The sequence below is a fragment of the Dendropsophus ebraccatus genome, chromosome 5 (assembly GCF_027789765.1).
Source record: "Dendropsophus ebraccatus isolate aDenEbr1 chromosome 5, aDenEbr1.pat, whole genome shotgun sequence".
Taxonomy (NCBI): Eukaryota; Metazoa; Chordata; class Amphibia; order Anura; family Hylidae; genus Dendropsophus; species Dendropsophus ebraccatus.
In genome coordinates, this window is record NC_091458.1 from 101,637,434 (window position 1) to 101,653,544 (window position 16,111).

The 16,111-nt window shown below is 41.5% G+C and overlaps 1 protein-coding gene across 6 annotated transcripts in view; it reads left to right on the plus strand.

The window, feature by feature from the left end:
• HERC2 (HECT and RLD domain containing E3 ubiquitin protein ligase 2) overlaps positions 1-16,111 on the plus strand; it is a 132,425-nt gene that overhangs the window by 74,659 nt on the left and 41,655 nt on the right. For 4 of the 6 annotated variants that reach the window (XM_069970846.1, XM_069970840.1, XM_069970842.1 and 1 more), the window contains exons 46-65: positions 2,198-2,468; positions 4,470-4,609; positions 4,750-4,848; positions 4,954-5,122; positions 5,226-5,351; positions 5,548-5,656; positions 6,958-7,097; positions 7,194-7,384; positions 7,637-7,760; positions 9,986-10,077; positions 10,162-10,337; positions 11,119-11,230; positions 11,567-11,648; positions 11,808-11,951; positions 12,036-12,126; positions 12,305-12,482; positions 12,669-12,750; positions 13,973-14,144; positions 14,642-14,786; positions 14,923-15,148. In XM_069970846.1, the coding sequence (XP_069826947.1) occupies positions 2,198-2,468; positions 4,470-4,609; positions 4,750-4,848; positions 4,954-5,122; positions 5,226-5,351; positions 5,548-5,656; positions 6,958-7,097; positions 7,194-7,384; positions 7,637-7,760; positions 9,986-10,077; positions 10,162-10,337; positions 11,119-11,230; positions 11,567-11,648; positions 11,808-11,951; positions 12,036-12,126; positions 12,305-12,482; positions 12,669-12,750; positions 13,973-14,144; positions 14,642-14,786; positions 14,923-15,148 (2,869 nt within the window). The remainder of the gene's footprint in view (positions 1-2,197; positions 2,469-4,469; positions 4,610-4,749; positions 4,849-4,953; positions 5,123-5,225; positions 5,352-5,547; positions 5,657-6,957; positions 7,098-7,193; positions 7,385-7,636; positions 7,761-9,985; positions 10,078-10,161; positions 10,338-11,118; positions 11,231-11,566; positions 11,649-11,807; positions 11,952-12,035; positions 12,127-12,304; positions 12,483-12,668; positions 12,751-13,972; positions 14,145-14,641; positions 14,787-14,922; positions 15,149-16,111) is intronic. The other 2 variants (XM_069970844.1, XM_069970845.1) reach the window with 1 other exon arrangement.

Here is a 16,111-nt window from a genome sequence, read left to right on the forward strand (position 1 = left end):
AGTACTTGGATGGGGGGGGACGCTATACAGTAAAGGATGGGTGAGGAGTTGGTGACTACTGTACTATAATTGCTGGTTCTGATGAACATTTCTTATGTTTAATGTCCTGTACAGTAGTGTTGCACGATGCACCGAAATATCGATACTATCGATATTTCGGGCAGAAAAACGGTTCGGTACCAGGATTTCCTGGTATCGATACTTTGTTAAGCTGCGTAATAGCGCAGCTTAATATAAAGTACAGCGCAGAGACCACGGCCGGCAGCTAGCTGAGCGCCGGTCGTGTTCTCTGTGTGCCGCCCCCTGGTGTCCCCTCCTCCGCCCGCGCGCTCTCCGCTCCCGGTGGCGCCAACTTCAAATAACCGGCACATAGCGATCGCTAGTGCCGGCTATTTTACAGGGTAGATGCCGCTGTCACAACTGACAGTGGCATTTAACCCCCCCCCCCCCCAGAGCCACTCCATATGCAGCAGAAGTCTGCTGTATATGGAGCGGCCCCCACTGCTAATGACTGCAGCCCGCGATATTACGGGTGGCAGTTATTTTTATTTAACTATTCCCCCGCTGCGGCTGCGTCCTTCCAGTTCTGCCCCCCATTGTCAGCCCCGGCAGCCACCTCTGCACCGCCAGTCCAGCCCTTCATCCACCCCTCCCCTCTGTCCCCCGGGACCCACCGCTGCACTTTGCGGTCCCTCACACCGGCCAGTCCCCTCCCAGCATACCTGCTTGTGCACAAGAAGGTATGATAGGAGTTGTAGTGCACGGAGGTATGCTGGGATCGGGAGGCTGCTGCTGCACAACTACAACTCTCACCATACCTTCTAGTGCACTACAACTCTCAGCATACCTCTTTGCACAAAGAGGTATCCTGGGGGTTCTAGTGCACAAGAAGATGTTGGGAGTTGCAGTTGTGCAGCAGCAGCCTTCCGACACAACTCCCAGCATATCTCCTTGTCCACTACAACTCCCAGCATACCTTCTTGTGCACTACAACTCCCAGCATATCTTCTTGTGCACAAAGAGGTATGCTGGGGGTTGTAATGCACAAAGAGGTATGCTGGGAGTTGTTGTGATGGGAGGCTGCTGCTGCACAACTCCCAGCATACCTCTTTGTGCATTACAACCCCCAGCATATCTCTTTGTGCACAAGAAGATATACTGGGAGTTGTAGTGCACAAGAAGGTATGCTGGGAGTTGCAGTTGTGCAGCAGCAACCTCCTGACACCACAACAACCCCCAGGATACCTCTGTGCACTACAACTCCCAGCATACCTTCTTGTGCACAAAGATGTATGCTGGGAGTTGTTGTGTTGGGAGGCTGCTGCTGCACCACTGTACCTCCCAGCATACCTTCTTGTGTACTACAACCCCACCATACCTCTTTTGTGGACAAGGAGGTATGCTGGGAGTTGTAGTGCACAAGAAGGTATGCTGGGAGGTACAAGGGAATTAATAAGTGTAAAAAAGTGGGAAATCCTACTGTGCTGATCCAGGGGAAGGCGAAAACCCCTATGAGGCAGATGACAATTAAAAAAAATTTCAGAATAAAAGTTCTAATAATCCCCGCCTTTCCCTTTTATTCATGTCAAAAAATAAACATTTGGCATCATTGCATGCGGAATTGTCCGAACCTTAAAAAGTAACAAAAAAAGTGATCAAAAAGTCACATAAATAAAAATGTGGTGCATGGGGGCATCATACACACAGTCTGGGTGAGGGGGGGGATGTCATTATATTGGTATTTTAAGTGCTTTTTTTCAAAAGTATCGAAATGATATTGAGTATCGGAAAAAAAAAGATGGTATCGGTATCGAACTCAAAATTCTGGTATCGTGACATCCCTACTGTACAGTATAGTGATGTTCTGTACTGTAGTGATTATACTGAGCACTTATCAGTGTAATAAATGAGTATTGTAGGTAATTATTGGTGGCTGCTGGAACCAATTTATCACATTTACATTATTTCCTATGGGAAGACACTGCTCGGTTTTCAAACTGCTTGGTTCTTAAACTGCCTTCCGGAACCAATTAAATTATTAAGTTATTAATATTATTGTATTATGTTATTAAATTAAGTATTGTAAATGTGTACCACCAAAGATGCTCTCCTGCCCAGTGTCAGATCATTAAGGAATGTGTGTGCCTGGAGGTCACTTTAAATTACTGTAAACCAACTTGGTTTTCCCCCTCTTCAGGCAGCAGCATTGGCAGTTTGTCAGTACTTGGCAGTGGAGTCCACTCATCCATCATCTCCGCTCTTTGAGGACTTCTGTAGTTCAAGCGAGGTCTCATCTCCTGTAACTGTGCAGCACATCTGTCCGACAAAAGTGAAAAAGCGCAAACCATCTCCCATACCACCTGTCCCAGTTGTTGTACAATTGATGGAAATGGGCTTTCAACGGAAAAATATTGAGTTTGCCCTCAAGTCTCTGTCAGGGGCATCTGGAACTGCTTCAAGTTCTCCAGGTAAATAGCTGTGTTCACCTAATGCTAAAATTTGCTTGCATTGCATGTTAATTATACACAAGAATTCCACTGGACATGCCCAACCTTATTTCAGTAAAATACTGGCAATATGTCCACTTAGCCAAATTTTAGTCCACAATAAAACATTGTACACAAATGAAAAAAGGACTAAATATAATAACAACAATCTTTATTCATAAATCACAAAACTCATGATCAAAAATATATTAAAAATTACATAACATGGTGTATTATGGCATTCCAGTTAAACTGACATGGTAGGGTAAATATCATAGGCAACAGCAGAAAACTACACGAATAAATAATCAGTGCAGTGCCAACCTTAGTAAACACACGGGAGGTTTTAAGTCCAAGTCCAAGCTTCCCACAATGGGGAGTGTCCGCCCGACTATCTACCACCCAAAAACTATAACCCTGTAAGCCTGTCACCACTCACCCATGTCAGCGTCTCCCCAACGTACGTTTCACGTTTTGTGCTTCCTCAGGGGATAGTCAGGCGGACACTCCGCATTATGGGAAGCTTGGACTTGGACTTAAAACCTCCCGTGTGTTTACTAAGTCCAAGTCCAAGCTTCCCACAATGGGGAGTCTCCGCCTGACTATCCCCTGAGGAAGCACAAAACGTGAAACGTACGTTGGGGAGACGCTGACATGGGTGAGTGGTGACAGGCTTACAGGGTTATGGTTTTTGGGTGGTAGATAGTCGGGCGGACACTCCCCATTGTGGGAAGCTTGGACTTGGACTTAAAACCTCCCGTGTGATTATTTATTTGTGTAGTTTTGAGCTGTTGCCTATGATATTTACCCTACCATGTCAGTTTAACTGGAATGCCATAATACACCATGTTATGTAATTTTTAAAATGTTTTTGATCATGAGTTTTGTGATTTATGAATAAAGATTGTTGTTATTATATTTAGTCATTTTTTCATTTCTGTACATTGCATTGCATGTTAGCAGCTTTTAACCAAACCACATAATTCAGAGAATGCTGCATGTTGACAATGGACTCGGGTCTTCAAAAGCTGGACATGGTCCTTATCTGGGCTTAGAGAAAACTTGGCTGCTTTCTTCTAGAAACAGCAGAACTCTTGTCTCCAGTTTGGGTGGCATTTTACATCTCTGTGCCATTGAAGTTAATAGAGCTTAAAGCCATGAGGTGTGTGTGTGTGTGTGTGTGTGTGTATGTATGTATGTATATATATATATAATATATATATATATATATATATATATATATATATATATATATATATTTATTAATGTGTGTGTGTGTGTGTGTGTGTGTATATTTATCTATCTATCAATCTCTCTCACCAAGTGAATAGAACCCCCTTCCCCCCCCCCCCCAGTGTGATGATATCCCCTCCCCACTCTGACACAGCCCTGTTAATTCTAATAGAGGTGCATCACAGAGGGGTGGGCATGTGGTCACACTGGGGGAGTGCCAGGACAGTCTTCAGTGTGTAGAGCCGGGCCAATGAACAAGACTAAAATGTCACAGAGCGCGGTAACCGGTGGCCTTTTGAAAAAAGGAACACACCACTGGTATCCCCGTGCTGACAGAGTAATGTAAAAAAAAAATTATGTACCTGATTCACATTTGCTTTAATTGCATATCACTCCTGAACTGGAGACTAGTGAATTGTTTTTTCTGAAAGAAAGCGGCAATGTTTTTCAAATCCTGAATTAGCCCCTTGAAAAACCAAAAGGCTTGAAGGGAATCACTCCCTGAACCATGAGTCACCAGGATGGTCTCTAGTAGCTTTGATTAATTAGATGTCTCCCTGTTTGGAAATCGATATCCTCCTATCAATCAAGGCTGGTGGGCCGGGGACAAGTGACCACCCTGATGATTTGTTGTTCCGGCAGCATAAGTGATGACTGTTTCCCTTCAGCTAGTGGACAAGGCATTATTTTATATAAAGTTAAAAAGCATGTTGGAAAGTGTGTGACCTTGAATTGGTCCTCTGATCATAGGTGTGGAGGCATTAGTTGGATGGTTGCTGGATCATCCTGATATCCATATCACAGAGTTATCGGATTTTGAGACTGCCTCTGAGGAGTCAGACGAAGAAGTGGTGGAAGAAGTGGAGGAGCTAGAAGCTGCATATCCAGATGTTAGTAGGGACTTTGCTTTTTTATTGATGAAAGTATGTTTTTTGTTACTTCTGTTTCAGCTTCGTAATCTATTTATTTAATTGCTTTGACTCTAAGGTCCCACACAGTTTTCTTTATATTATCCCTTTAATCCTTGCAGTCAAATGGTGCAGTTGTGACAGAGAGTCAGACGTACAAGAAAAGAGCAGACTTCTTAAGCAATGATGATTATGCAGTATATGTGAGGGAGAACATTCAGGTATGTCACATCTGTATTTGGTTAAAGATTTTTAATACCTTGCCTATTGAAAATTAGTGAGCGCAGAAAATATATGGATTTCTGCAATGCTGTGTATGTTTAAAGGTTGGGATGATGGTGCGCTGCTGCCGCACCTATGAAGAGGTTTGTGAAGGAGATGTTGGTAAAGTCATTAAGTTAGACCGAGATGGGCTCCATGACTTGAATGTGCAATGTGACTGGCAGCAAAAGGGCGGAACCTACTGGGTGCGATATATCCATGTGGAGCTGCTTGGTGAGTCTTTTTTTTTTTTCCCTTTGTTGCGTTATCTATATATCTGTCAGGGTCGCTCATAAAAGAAGAGAAATAAGTAACCAGTAATTTTTATAATCTTCAGGTTTCCCTCCCCAAAGTTCCCATTCCCACATCAAAATTGGCGATAAAGTGAGAGTAAAGGCATCGGTTACAACACCAAAGTATAAATGGGGTTCAGTCACTCACAGAAGTGTTGGTGTCGTGAAAGGTAGCGTATCTTTTCCTTTAATGAGTATTGTTCATTTACCTGAAATTGATGTTACACCACTTTCTTGGCAGAGAAAACAAAGAATGGCTCTTTGTATTTTATTTAATTCAAAAGTTTTTTCTTTTTTTATGTCTTGAATCATTAAGTGAAAGTTGAGCAATGTATATGTATAGACGCTTTTCTTTCTTTCTGGTAGCATTCAGTGCCAATGGGAAAGATGTGATTGTGGACTTCCCTCAGCAGTCACACTGGACAGGACTCTTATCTGAAATGGAGTTGGTTCCAAGCATTCACCCTGGAGTGACGTATGTATCTTCTCTCTTGTCTGTGCACTGAATTCCCAGTTTTTCCACCTGTGCTGCTGTCGTCTTGAAGCAGATGAAGCTTGTGACATCCTTCCTTTTGCAGGTTTTGTGAGATGATAATGTGTCATATATGATAATTCTAGAAGCAGTGACAAGGAGCGGGCTCACAGTTCAGCTTCGTGTCACAGTTGCACAGTTGCTTAAAGGCTTTGGGCACCTTTTCAACAGTTTGACTCTTCCAATTTAAAGTAAAAAGTCAAGAAAATGTAACAATAGCCTTGATTAAAAATAGCGTACCATTTTGTGCCTGCAGCTTGTGCAAAGACCTATGTCTCCATGGTTACAGACTACACCATAAACCCTGTCTAGACTAATCTTGCACTTATGATGCTCTTTATCTACCCCTTATTTTACTCAGTGGAGTATTATAATATGTCCATCTTGAGTAGCTGCCCTGGGGAAGAGCCCATGGCCGCCTGAAACAGACATATGCTCTCTGTATTGTATGGCCTCCCTGCTGCAGTTCTGCCATAAACTGTGCATAATTGTGGCAAGACAAAATTAGGGTGGCTTTACCATGATTATGCACACATTAGGGTGGTGGGTTGGCGTCAAAGCTTTGTGAACAGTTAAGGGCCTGTGGTATACCTAATTCATACCTGATTTTACTGTCTGTTGCCAAGAAAGGAGAGGGCAGTAGGATGGAGTACTATTTGCTTCAGGTTTGTAACCATGGAACCACGTAGAAGCTGCTGACCCAAAATAAATCTTTAATAAAGACTGGAGGGATTTATCCTGACCAGCCATTTTCACACATGCCTAAAGAGCATAAGCTGTAACAAATTTATTAAAGTGCCTCTGCCATTGAAAAATACTTTTGACATGTCATAGAAACATATTAAAATTTTTAATTTATCAGGGTCTGAGTGTTGAGACCACCACGATTTCTTAAATGAGGGAGGAGTTGTTCGGCGCCCACAGTACAAAGTGAATGGGGCTGATGCAATTTCTCTTTATTCACTGTGTAGTGGTGGTGACCTGTAACTGCAGCACAGCCCCCATTCAATTGAACAGGAGTTGAGCTACAGCTATAGTTTTCCCCCACAACATGGTACCCAAAGACAAGCTCTGTTCATTGTTTAGTGCAGTTGCCAAACAGTTGATTGTCATGCGTGCAGGGTGTTGCCATTTTGCTCAGAAAGACCCTTTCAATTTTATGTTTTACTAGGCAATAGTGATTATTTTCCCTTTTTTAATATTTTTTCAACATTTTCTGCTTTTTATTTTTTTTCTTTCAACAGTTGTGATGGATGTCAGATGTTTCCAATTCATGGGCCTCGATTTAAGTGCCGAAATTGTGAGGACTTTGATTTCTGTGAGACCTGCTTCAAGAATCGCAAGCATAACACAAGGCATACATTTGGTAGAATAAATGAGCCAGGTACCTAGCTCTCTGTGGCATACATAATGGATTAATTATTAATACTATTATCATGATAATCATCATTTTTTTTTTTAAACTTCCCTACAATAACAGGTCAGTCCCCTGTGTTCTGTGGACGCTCTGGCAAGCAATTAAAACGGCGGCACAGTGGCCAGAGGGGCATGCTGCTTGATGACTGGTCAAGAATTGTTAAAAATTTGAATGTCTCCTCTTCAGCAAACCAGGCATCACGTCTTATTGATGGTAGCGATCAGTGCTGGCAATCCTCTGGCTCACAGGGCAAGGTAAGTTCTAAGATCTGTCCTTTACAAGGAGTCCCTAGCATGCTCATATCACCTGCACCTCCAGAATCTGCCCTTACTGCAAAAATTCCTATTTACTGTTTCCTTATAGATAGTAAGCTCTTGTGAGGAGGGCCTTCACTTGTCCTGAATTGATGAACAGTTTGATATTTGTTTGGATATGAACCCCCTGTATTGTGAAGTGTTGCAGAATATGGCTGTCCTATGTAAGGATTGTTATATGACTTCTATTAGTCTTTTCTGCCCCCACAGCATTGGATCAGGCTGGAGATATTTCCAGATGTGTTGGTGCACAGACTGATGATGATAGTGGACCCTGCAGACAGTAGCTATATGCCTTCTCTGGTTGTTGTGTCAGGTAAACAATCTGTAATTTTATTTATTTTAGTTACATATTCTTTAAACATTTTTGTTTACTAAAGACCAAACATGCAAAACCCCCATAAATCCAAGGACCCCATCCAAAGAAAAGCCAGCGAAACAGCTTCAAGAAAAAATACATAATCAAAGTATATGTGTACATCACATCATGTAAAATTAAATGCCCCGACTGCCCACATATAAAGAGTGTTTTGTAGGGGTCTGTGACTGCCAAGTGCTCACATATCCCTGAAAACAAATGAATTGGGACTTAAGGAAATAAATGGAATACACCCTGCAAATAGTCTTAAAAAATGTATATCACCAGTGTTTTTTTCTTTTAAAAAAAAAAAAAAAATTGGGCAGCTTCCATGATGTAAAGCAAATCTGCAGGAGATGTCTGACAATCACAATCTGCAGTGTCTAAGCCTATATCGCATAAGAATTTCAGGGTTCTATACAGACAACTTGAAAGCTCTCCCCATGATCTCTACCCAGGGATTGTGGATTTGAAAAAAATGGGCAAACTCTAGTCATGTCTAGTAATGAAAAAAGTTCTAGACATGGCAAACCTTGTAAGAAAGCAATCCTCAGCCAGCAACTGAGATTATTCTCTGAAGACCTGTCCTCTGCCATTCACCAAACCCCTGTAGAAAGAAAAGATTAGGCAGCCACTAAGAATCCCAAATAAAGATGTATTGCGGCACACAGAGGATGCCCAGAAATATGCATATCTTTCACTTCAACTTGTGTAGGAGAAGCAGAGTGGGGTAGCCAGAGCCCAGTGTTCTAAATCGGTGGGTCTCGAGTAGATCCGAACCCGAACATTCGGTATTTGATTAGCTGGGGCTGCTGAACTTGGATAAAGCTCTAAGGTTGTCTGGAAAACATGGATACAGCCAATGACTATATCCATGTTTTCCACCTAGCCTTAGGGCTTTATCCAACTTCAGCAGCCACCGCTAATCAAATGCTGAAAGTTCGGGTTCGGATGGACTCAAGCATGCTCGAGGTTCGCTCATCTTTAGTCTCTAAGTATTCGTATACATTTGGGTTGAGGAAATAAGCCTGTAACCGTTGTTTTCTTTAGTCAGGAGCATCAGTTTTTCACCTTCTAAAATGTTGTAACTTAGAGGTCAGGAAGTTTGTCTACAGAATTGGAGCAGCGAAGTAGCGTCTCAAGCTTAAAGGGAACCAATCAGGCTAAAAACGGGCATAAATGAAATGTGCTGGTACATCACCCAGCGCGCTTCCCAAACATACCCTTGTAGCTTGGTTCCCATGTACATATAAACCGCAAACTCAGTTTAATATTCCCCTGCGCTGTATTTAAGTTACCAGCTAAGTAGTCATCTGGGCGTGTGGCTGTGTCAGGTAGTCACGGTCCTGGGCAGGTTCCGGCGCTGTAATCACGCCCCTCTTGGCATGTTGGAAAGCACTGCATGCTGACTTCACCCGGGGGCCCGCATTGCACATCGACCACGCCAACGTCTTTACTACGCCGTACAAGCGCAGTACAGCCGGAGTAGCTATTGCCGCACTACGCCGCACGGTACAGCAGCGTCTTCTCCTGCTGTACTGTGCATGCACAGCATAGTAAATACTTCGGCTTGGCCGCCCCCCGAGTGACGTCAGCATGCAGTGCTTTCCAACACGCCTAGAGGGGCGTAATTACAGCACCAGAACCTGCCCAGGACCGTGACTACCTGACCCAGCCACACGCCTGGATGACTACTTAGTTGGTAATTTAAATACAGCTCGAGAGATTATTAAACTAAGTTTGCGGTTGATATGTACATGGGAATCAGGCTACAAGGGTATGTTTGGGAAACGTGCTTTATGGCCGTTTTTAGCATGATTGGTTCCCTTTAGTACATGCATGGAGGCTACTCCAGATGTATTGCCAAAAAAAACTGCTCATTTTAGAGGACCATAGGAATTTAGAAATGAGACTATATAGATTTAATTTATCATAATCTGAGGGGAAAGAAGAGACAACCACCCCAGATAGTTAAACCCCTAAAACAGTTGTAACCCAAAGGTAGGAAAGGATGGAGCTATGACCGAAAGGGGGAGAATAATAGACCCAAGTAAAGCAAACAACTGGATGCTATTAGCATATAAAACCATCCTATCCTCTGTCAAACCTGTAATTTCTTTTATTATGTATATGTTTCCTATGTAAGACGGACAAAAAAACAATGCAGTGTTTCCCAATTTTAGGTGGCAATTCCTTAAATAACCTAATAGAGTTGAAAACCATCAACATAAATCCTACAGACATGAGTGTATTGCTCCTCAGTGACTGTACAGAGGTAAGAGGCCATGACAGCCTATTTAATCGAATGTGAGATTGTAGTATAGGTTATGTACTGATTTGTGGCATTTGTTTTATAAAGTATCACAGATATATTGAAGTTGCTATAAAACAGTGTCGGAGTTCAGGAATTGATTGTAAGATTCATGAATTGAGCATCATAGGGCAGATCCGGGCGGAGGATGAAGACCTGGCAACTGTGCCATTTCTTGCTTCAGATAATGAAGAGGAAGATGATGATAAAGCCACTACTGGCAGGTGTGTGTGGCTTTTTTTCCGTGTAATGCTCCCTTTTTTTACAACTATATTGCATGTGTCAGGTCTACACTATATAATTTTTTTGTACTAATCAAAACTGATTGATCACAAATATTGAGTGACAGCTGTAGTTTACTAAATTGCATACAACTTAAAGTGACACTGTCACGTCATGGTGCTTGCTCAAGTAAAAAGTGGTCTTTTATCAACTGCAGACTGTGTTGAGTGGGCAGGGCCTCGCGACAATAGCGCCACTTAACCCCGCCCACCGCACCTTTAGGCCAGCCTGTTCCAATGGCCGACGAGGGGGCGGGACCAATGGCGGTGCGGTGGGCGGGGCTAAGTGGTGCTAATGCCGTGAGGCCCCGCCCACTCGGAAAAGGAGGTGACAGTGTCACTTTAAGGTATTGCTTAGGACTACAGCTGTGACTGATGGCAACTGCCCACAGTAACCAATCACAGCTCAGTTCTCAGCTCTGGTAAAATGAAAGCTGTGCGGTGATTGGTTGTTTTGGAAAGTTTACATCTTTTTCAGTTTTACACAGTTAGTAAATCGGGACCAATGTCTGTAGGAAGACCAAGATAATGGCGAGTATCTCAGCGGATTTTTCTGCAAAACTCCCAGCGTGAAATCTGCTGCATACACGCTACGTGTGAATCTACCCTTACACTGAAAACTGATATAACTGTTGCTGCTAGTGTTATGTAAATGGAATAATGATAAGTATTTTCATATTTTCTGGGTTTAGGTAATTTAGCTAATTTTTTATTTTTCCTCTAGTTTTGTTAGAAAAAAAGCAGCTGCTTTAGAATCGGCAGCAACAATCAGAACAAAAGTGTTTGTGTGGGGCCTCAATGACAAGGACCAGCTTGGAGGATTGAAAGGATCAAAGGTAAAACTTCTCTCTGTAGTTTACTTCCATCTACTCAGATTGCTTTAAGGAATAGTAAAACTAAGGGCTGCAAGAAGAGCTGCTCATCTCAGTGTAGTAGTTTTCATGTGTAGTATTTTTCTGCATCTCTGGAGCTTCTATTATGCTGTGGGTCACAAGAATCCATGTAAAGTATAATTTTTTTTGCATTTTCCATACATTATAAATTGTTCAGTGTAACAGTGTCTGGAATAATCATAGTAATTAATGACAGTTATGATTATTTGACACTTGTACTTTCCTCGTTCATTATAAAATCTGTGGTGGTACAAACAAAATATAATACTTTTTCTATAGATCAAAGTTCCGTCATTTTCTGAAACGTTATCTGCTCTCAATGTTGTGCAAGTTGCTGGTGGATCCAAAAGTCTTTTTGCAGGTACTACTATTTACTGTATGTCTGTTATGTTATTTTGTTAGTATCTTACTGACATTCATATAGTCATACATACCCCCTAAAAATTCTTTCTTAAATCTCTGATAAATAAGATTTAATTACAAAATCAACACTACCGCTCCTCTTAATCCTTATGTGCAGTGACTGCCGAGGGGAAGGTATATGCCTGTGGTGAAGCTACAAACGGGAGACTGGGGCTAGGAATTTCCAGTGGCACAGTACCTATACCTCGACAAATGACAGCCCTCAGCAATTATGTAGTAAAGAAAGTTGCTGTTCATTCAGGTTTGTAGTATCACTTTTTACTCATCCAGTTAGTTTATGATTGTGTATTTTACGAAGTTTTAACATTCAAATAATTCTTTTTAGGTGGAAGACATGCAATGGCTCTAACTGTGGATGGCAAAATATTCTCCTGGGGAGAGGGAGATGATGGCAAGCTTGGTCACTTCAGCAGAATGTGAGTTGATCTTTAGTTTGGGTGTGTCTTTTTAAATGTATACAGCTTTTTTTTTTTTTTTTTTTTAATATGAAGAATTGTGCTGGTTGTAGGACTTTATAATGAGTAGCTATTGCCTGTTTGTAGTCTGTGTCAAATTGTAGTTCTATAATTCACTGACAACTTTATGTTTATTTAGGAACTGTGATAAACCAAGACTAATAGAAGCTCTCAAGAGCAAGCGCATCCGAGACATCGCCTGCGGCAGTTCTCACAGCGCTGCCATTACATCCAGTGGGGAACTGTACACATGGGGTTTGGGTGAATATGGGCGACTGGGGCATGGTGACAATACAACTCAGCTAAAACCCAAAATGGTAAGACTGTAGCTCTTTACTTCTGTTTTTATAATAGCACCAGTTATTGTCGTAATATCAGCAGCTTTGCCTGCTGCTTCAGCTGTGTGATCTGTCAAGTGCGACATTTTTTATTAGATATTGTACAATGCTCCTCTTCCACCTTTTGGTTTCTGGTTTACTCTATTACTTCTCATCACTTTTTAGGTAAAGGTACTCCTGGGCCACAGAGTTATACAGGTTGCATGTGGAAGTAGAGATGCACAGACATTGGCTCTGACGGATGAAGGTATGTTCATGTTTAAGACTTGGCAAATTGGACACAAGAGAAAGTATGACTCCTTTTTATATCCAGAAAAACTTGTAGTGAATTTATTGACCCATTTTCTCTGGCAACGATTCATCTTCTCAACAGTCTTAAGAAAAAAAGACTTCCTTGATAAGCTGAAGTGTTGCCTGAACATATAGATTAATATACTCACTACTTTTTCTGGATACGTTTGGTGTGCTGACTCTTATTGCTGTTATCTCTACTGTGTGCTGATACATCTGATATTTGGTGTTAAGGCGGAAGGAATTATTTTTTTATGTAGCTCCAGAATGCTGGCATAACTCCAGTGATGTGTGCATTGTACAATGTTTTTTTTTCCCTGTGCCCTCCTAATAAAAGGGAAGGTAACACTTGATATTGGAGCAGCCATCTGGTTTGAACTGCCGTAAAAAGCATTTAGAGAGATGCTTTACTGCATCATATGGATCTGTAGAGGTTCTCTGCATCCAGCTTTATAATGGAGGTTTTCCCTTATACTGTAATCCTGCTTACAAAGGTAGGGAAGCTGAAAAATGATCTATACACAACAGGAAGTGTCAGCTCTGTGGGCATAGAGAAACCTGCAACAGGTTTTTATCTTCTAAAATACAGTATATATGGTGACATTAAAAGAGAAAAAATTCCAAATTTTCTTTAAAAGTGTTTAATATTAGTTTTTTTTATGATACTTTCCCTTTGAGCTTTAGAATAAAAAGAAAAAAGTTTTATATGATTATTTACATGGGTTCTCTGGCCCAGGGGAGGGGGTGGATGAAGACAAGAAGACAATAACATCCTCTTACCTCCTCAGTTCCAGTGCTGGGGCCTGCTTCACACTGTTCCAATCCCCTCGGTCTCCAGCTGCCCACATCTTAAAGGGAACTGGAGACGTGACATTGTCAGGCCCCCTAGGGGGTCCCACCTCTGCTGCTAAATGGCTGAGTGAACCTGCCCTGTCACATCTAAAGTTCCACGTGAGCGGCTGGAGGGGAGGGCAGAGGGCATGAAGTGGGCCCCAGCGATGGATCCAGGGAATTAAGTAGACGTCATTGTCTTCATTGTCTTTGTCCCCCTCCTTGATGATACTCAAACACCTCCTGCCAGGAGTACCCCTTTGAGCTGGGCCCCAAAAGTGTTCTAAGTTCATTTTTTACTTGGTATTTTTGCTCACATTGTGCATGATCATAATGCTCTTTTTCAGGTCTTGTCTTCTCTTGGGGAGATGGAGATTTTGGAAAACTAGGCCGTGGAGGAAGCGAAGGATGTAATGTCCCTCAGAACATTGAAAGACTCAATGGCCAAGGAGTATGCCAGATTGAATGCGGAGCTCAGTTTTCATTGGCATTAACAAAATCTGGAGTTGTATGGACATGGTAATTGGCAAATATAGATCCTAAAGATGTATCATTATAATTCTGCTAGAATTTAGTTACCATCTTGTGTGTGCTGTTGTGAAGGGAGAATATGAGAATATGAAGAAGTTACAGCACTTGGTTACACTGCTGACATGTTCCGCTATTGTTGCCGGACAGAAACTGTTGTTGTAAAGGGAACATTATCTAGATGGTGGATCTAAGCAGGGAATTCACTTTTAAAGGGAAGCTAAAAGCAGGTTAGAAGACTGTAATCTGCTTTTATGTTTACTGAGAATGAAGGTACTTTTCTTACTTTCATCCTTAGTGCTTTTTTTTCCTGTAAATCTTCAGTTTTATTTATTTGTAAACTAGGCAGTTTGGTGCACCTACCTGCTACCTCCATAAAAAAAATCTATCTGGCGCTCTGAGTGCAGAACATCATCTCAATATTCACGGTGCTGAGGATGATTAGTCACTCATACAGAAAATATTGACTTTCTTGCATAATATTTCAGGGGAAAAGGAGACTATTTTCGCCTGGGTCATGGTACCGATGTCCATGTGAGAAAACCACAAGTAGTCGAAGGCCTCCGAGGAAAGAAGATTGTTCATGTTGCTGTTGGAGCGCTTCATTGTCTTGCAGTCACCGACACAGGACAGGTGAGAGAATCCTTCTATCTGGGTTTTCCTATTTAAATTATAGAATTTATAATTTTACAAATGTGAAATTTATAATTTTTATAAAATTTTACAAAATGTGAATGAGAAAAGTTGACCAATAGCTGTGTATTTGCAGGTTTATGCTTGGGGTGACAATGACCATGGGCAGCAAGGTAATGGAACAACTACTGTCAACAGAAAGCCTACCCTTGTCCATGGTCTGGAAGGACAGAAAATTACACGAGTGGCATGCGGGTCATCTCACAGTGTGGCCTGGACAACAGTTGATGTGGCAACACCTTCTGTTCATGAACCTGTCCTCTTTCAGACAGCTAGGGACCCCCTAGGAGCCTCCTATCTTGGTAATATGAATTTATTGTGTTTGCTTAACTCTTGGATGCATATCTAGCCATTGTGTGCATAAAAGAACAATTTTCAGGTCTTTGTTTCTTTAAGCTAGGTTCACACAGTGTCAAATGAGAATATTAAAAAAATCTGTAAAAGAGTTATAAAAGAGGCATTTCTGTTTTTATATGTAGTAATGCATACCTTTTTAAAGTCTGTTGAAAAGTGCCCGTCAGTGCGCACAGTGCGTTTAAAAAATTAAAGAAAATCCAACATAGACTTCAATACAACTTGTTATTAGATTTATAACATTTTTTTTTCATGTTACAATGTGTAAACCCAGCTTTAAAAAACTTTCTCTTTCTTATTTTATTTCCTCAATATGGGATAGAAACAATCTGTGCATGCGCCTCCTTTAGTATGGTACATTTTCTGTGTTTTTATTTAATATCCATGTGTTGGATTTAACCCAGATTTTGTTGTTGATTCTTTGGATCCTCAATTAAATGTTCAGTTAAATCCCATAAGTGTGAATAAACCCTAAAATGTCTTTGCTATGTTTGGTGTGTTCTACATGGATGAAAAAGGCTACCAAGGCTGATAAAAACATGTCCGCTTTCTTACAGAAACAGGACTATTCTTGTCCTCAGTTTGGGTGTGGTTTTACAGCTCCATTTCATTGAAGTGAATGGCGCTGAATAGTAATACCACAGACAACTGAGGACAGGGATGCTGCTGTTTTTGTAAGAAGGTAGATGTGGTTAATCCTTTTAAAGCATTTGAGCATTGTTGCCTAAACCATGGATAATGTTAAACATAGGCAGACTCCTTATTATAATGGACGGTGATTTACTCTGTCAATCAAACCCAACAGGGTGGAGAGATGCAGTCTGTAACCACCCCAGTGACTCAAAGCCAGATGGTTTAAGAACTGATTTCTCTGAAATGGTGCAGTGTCGGAACTCCTGACATGTTCCCTT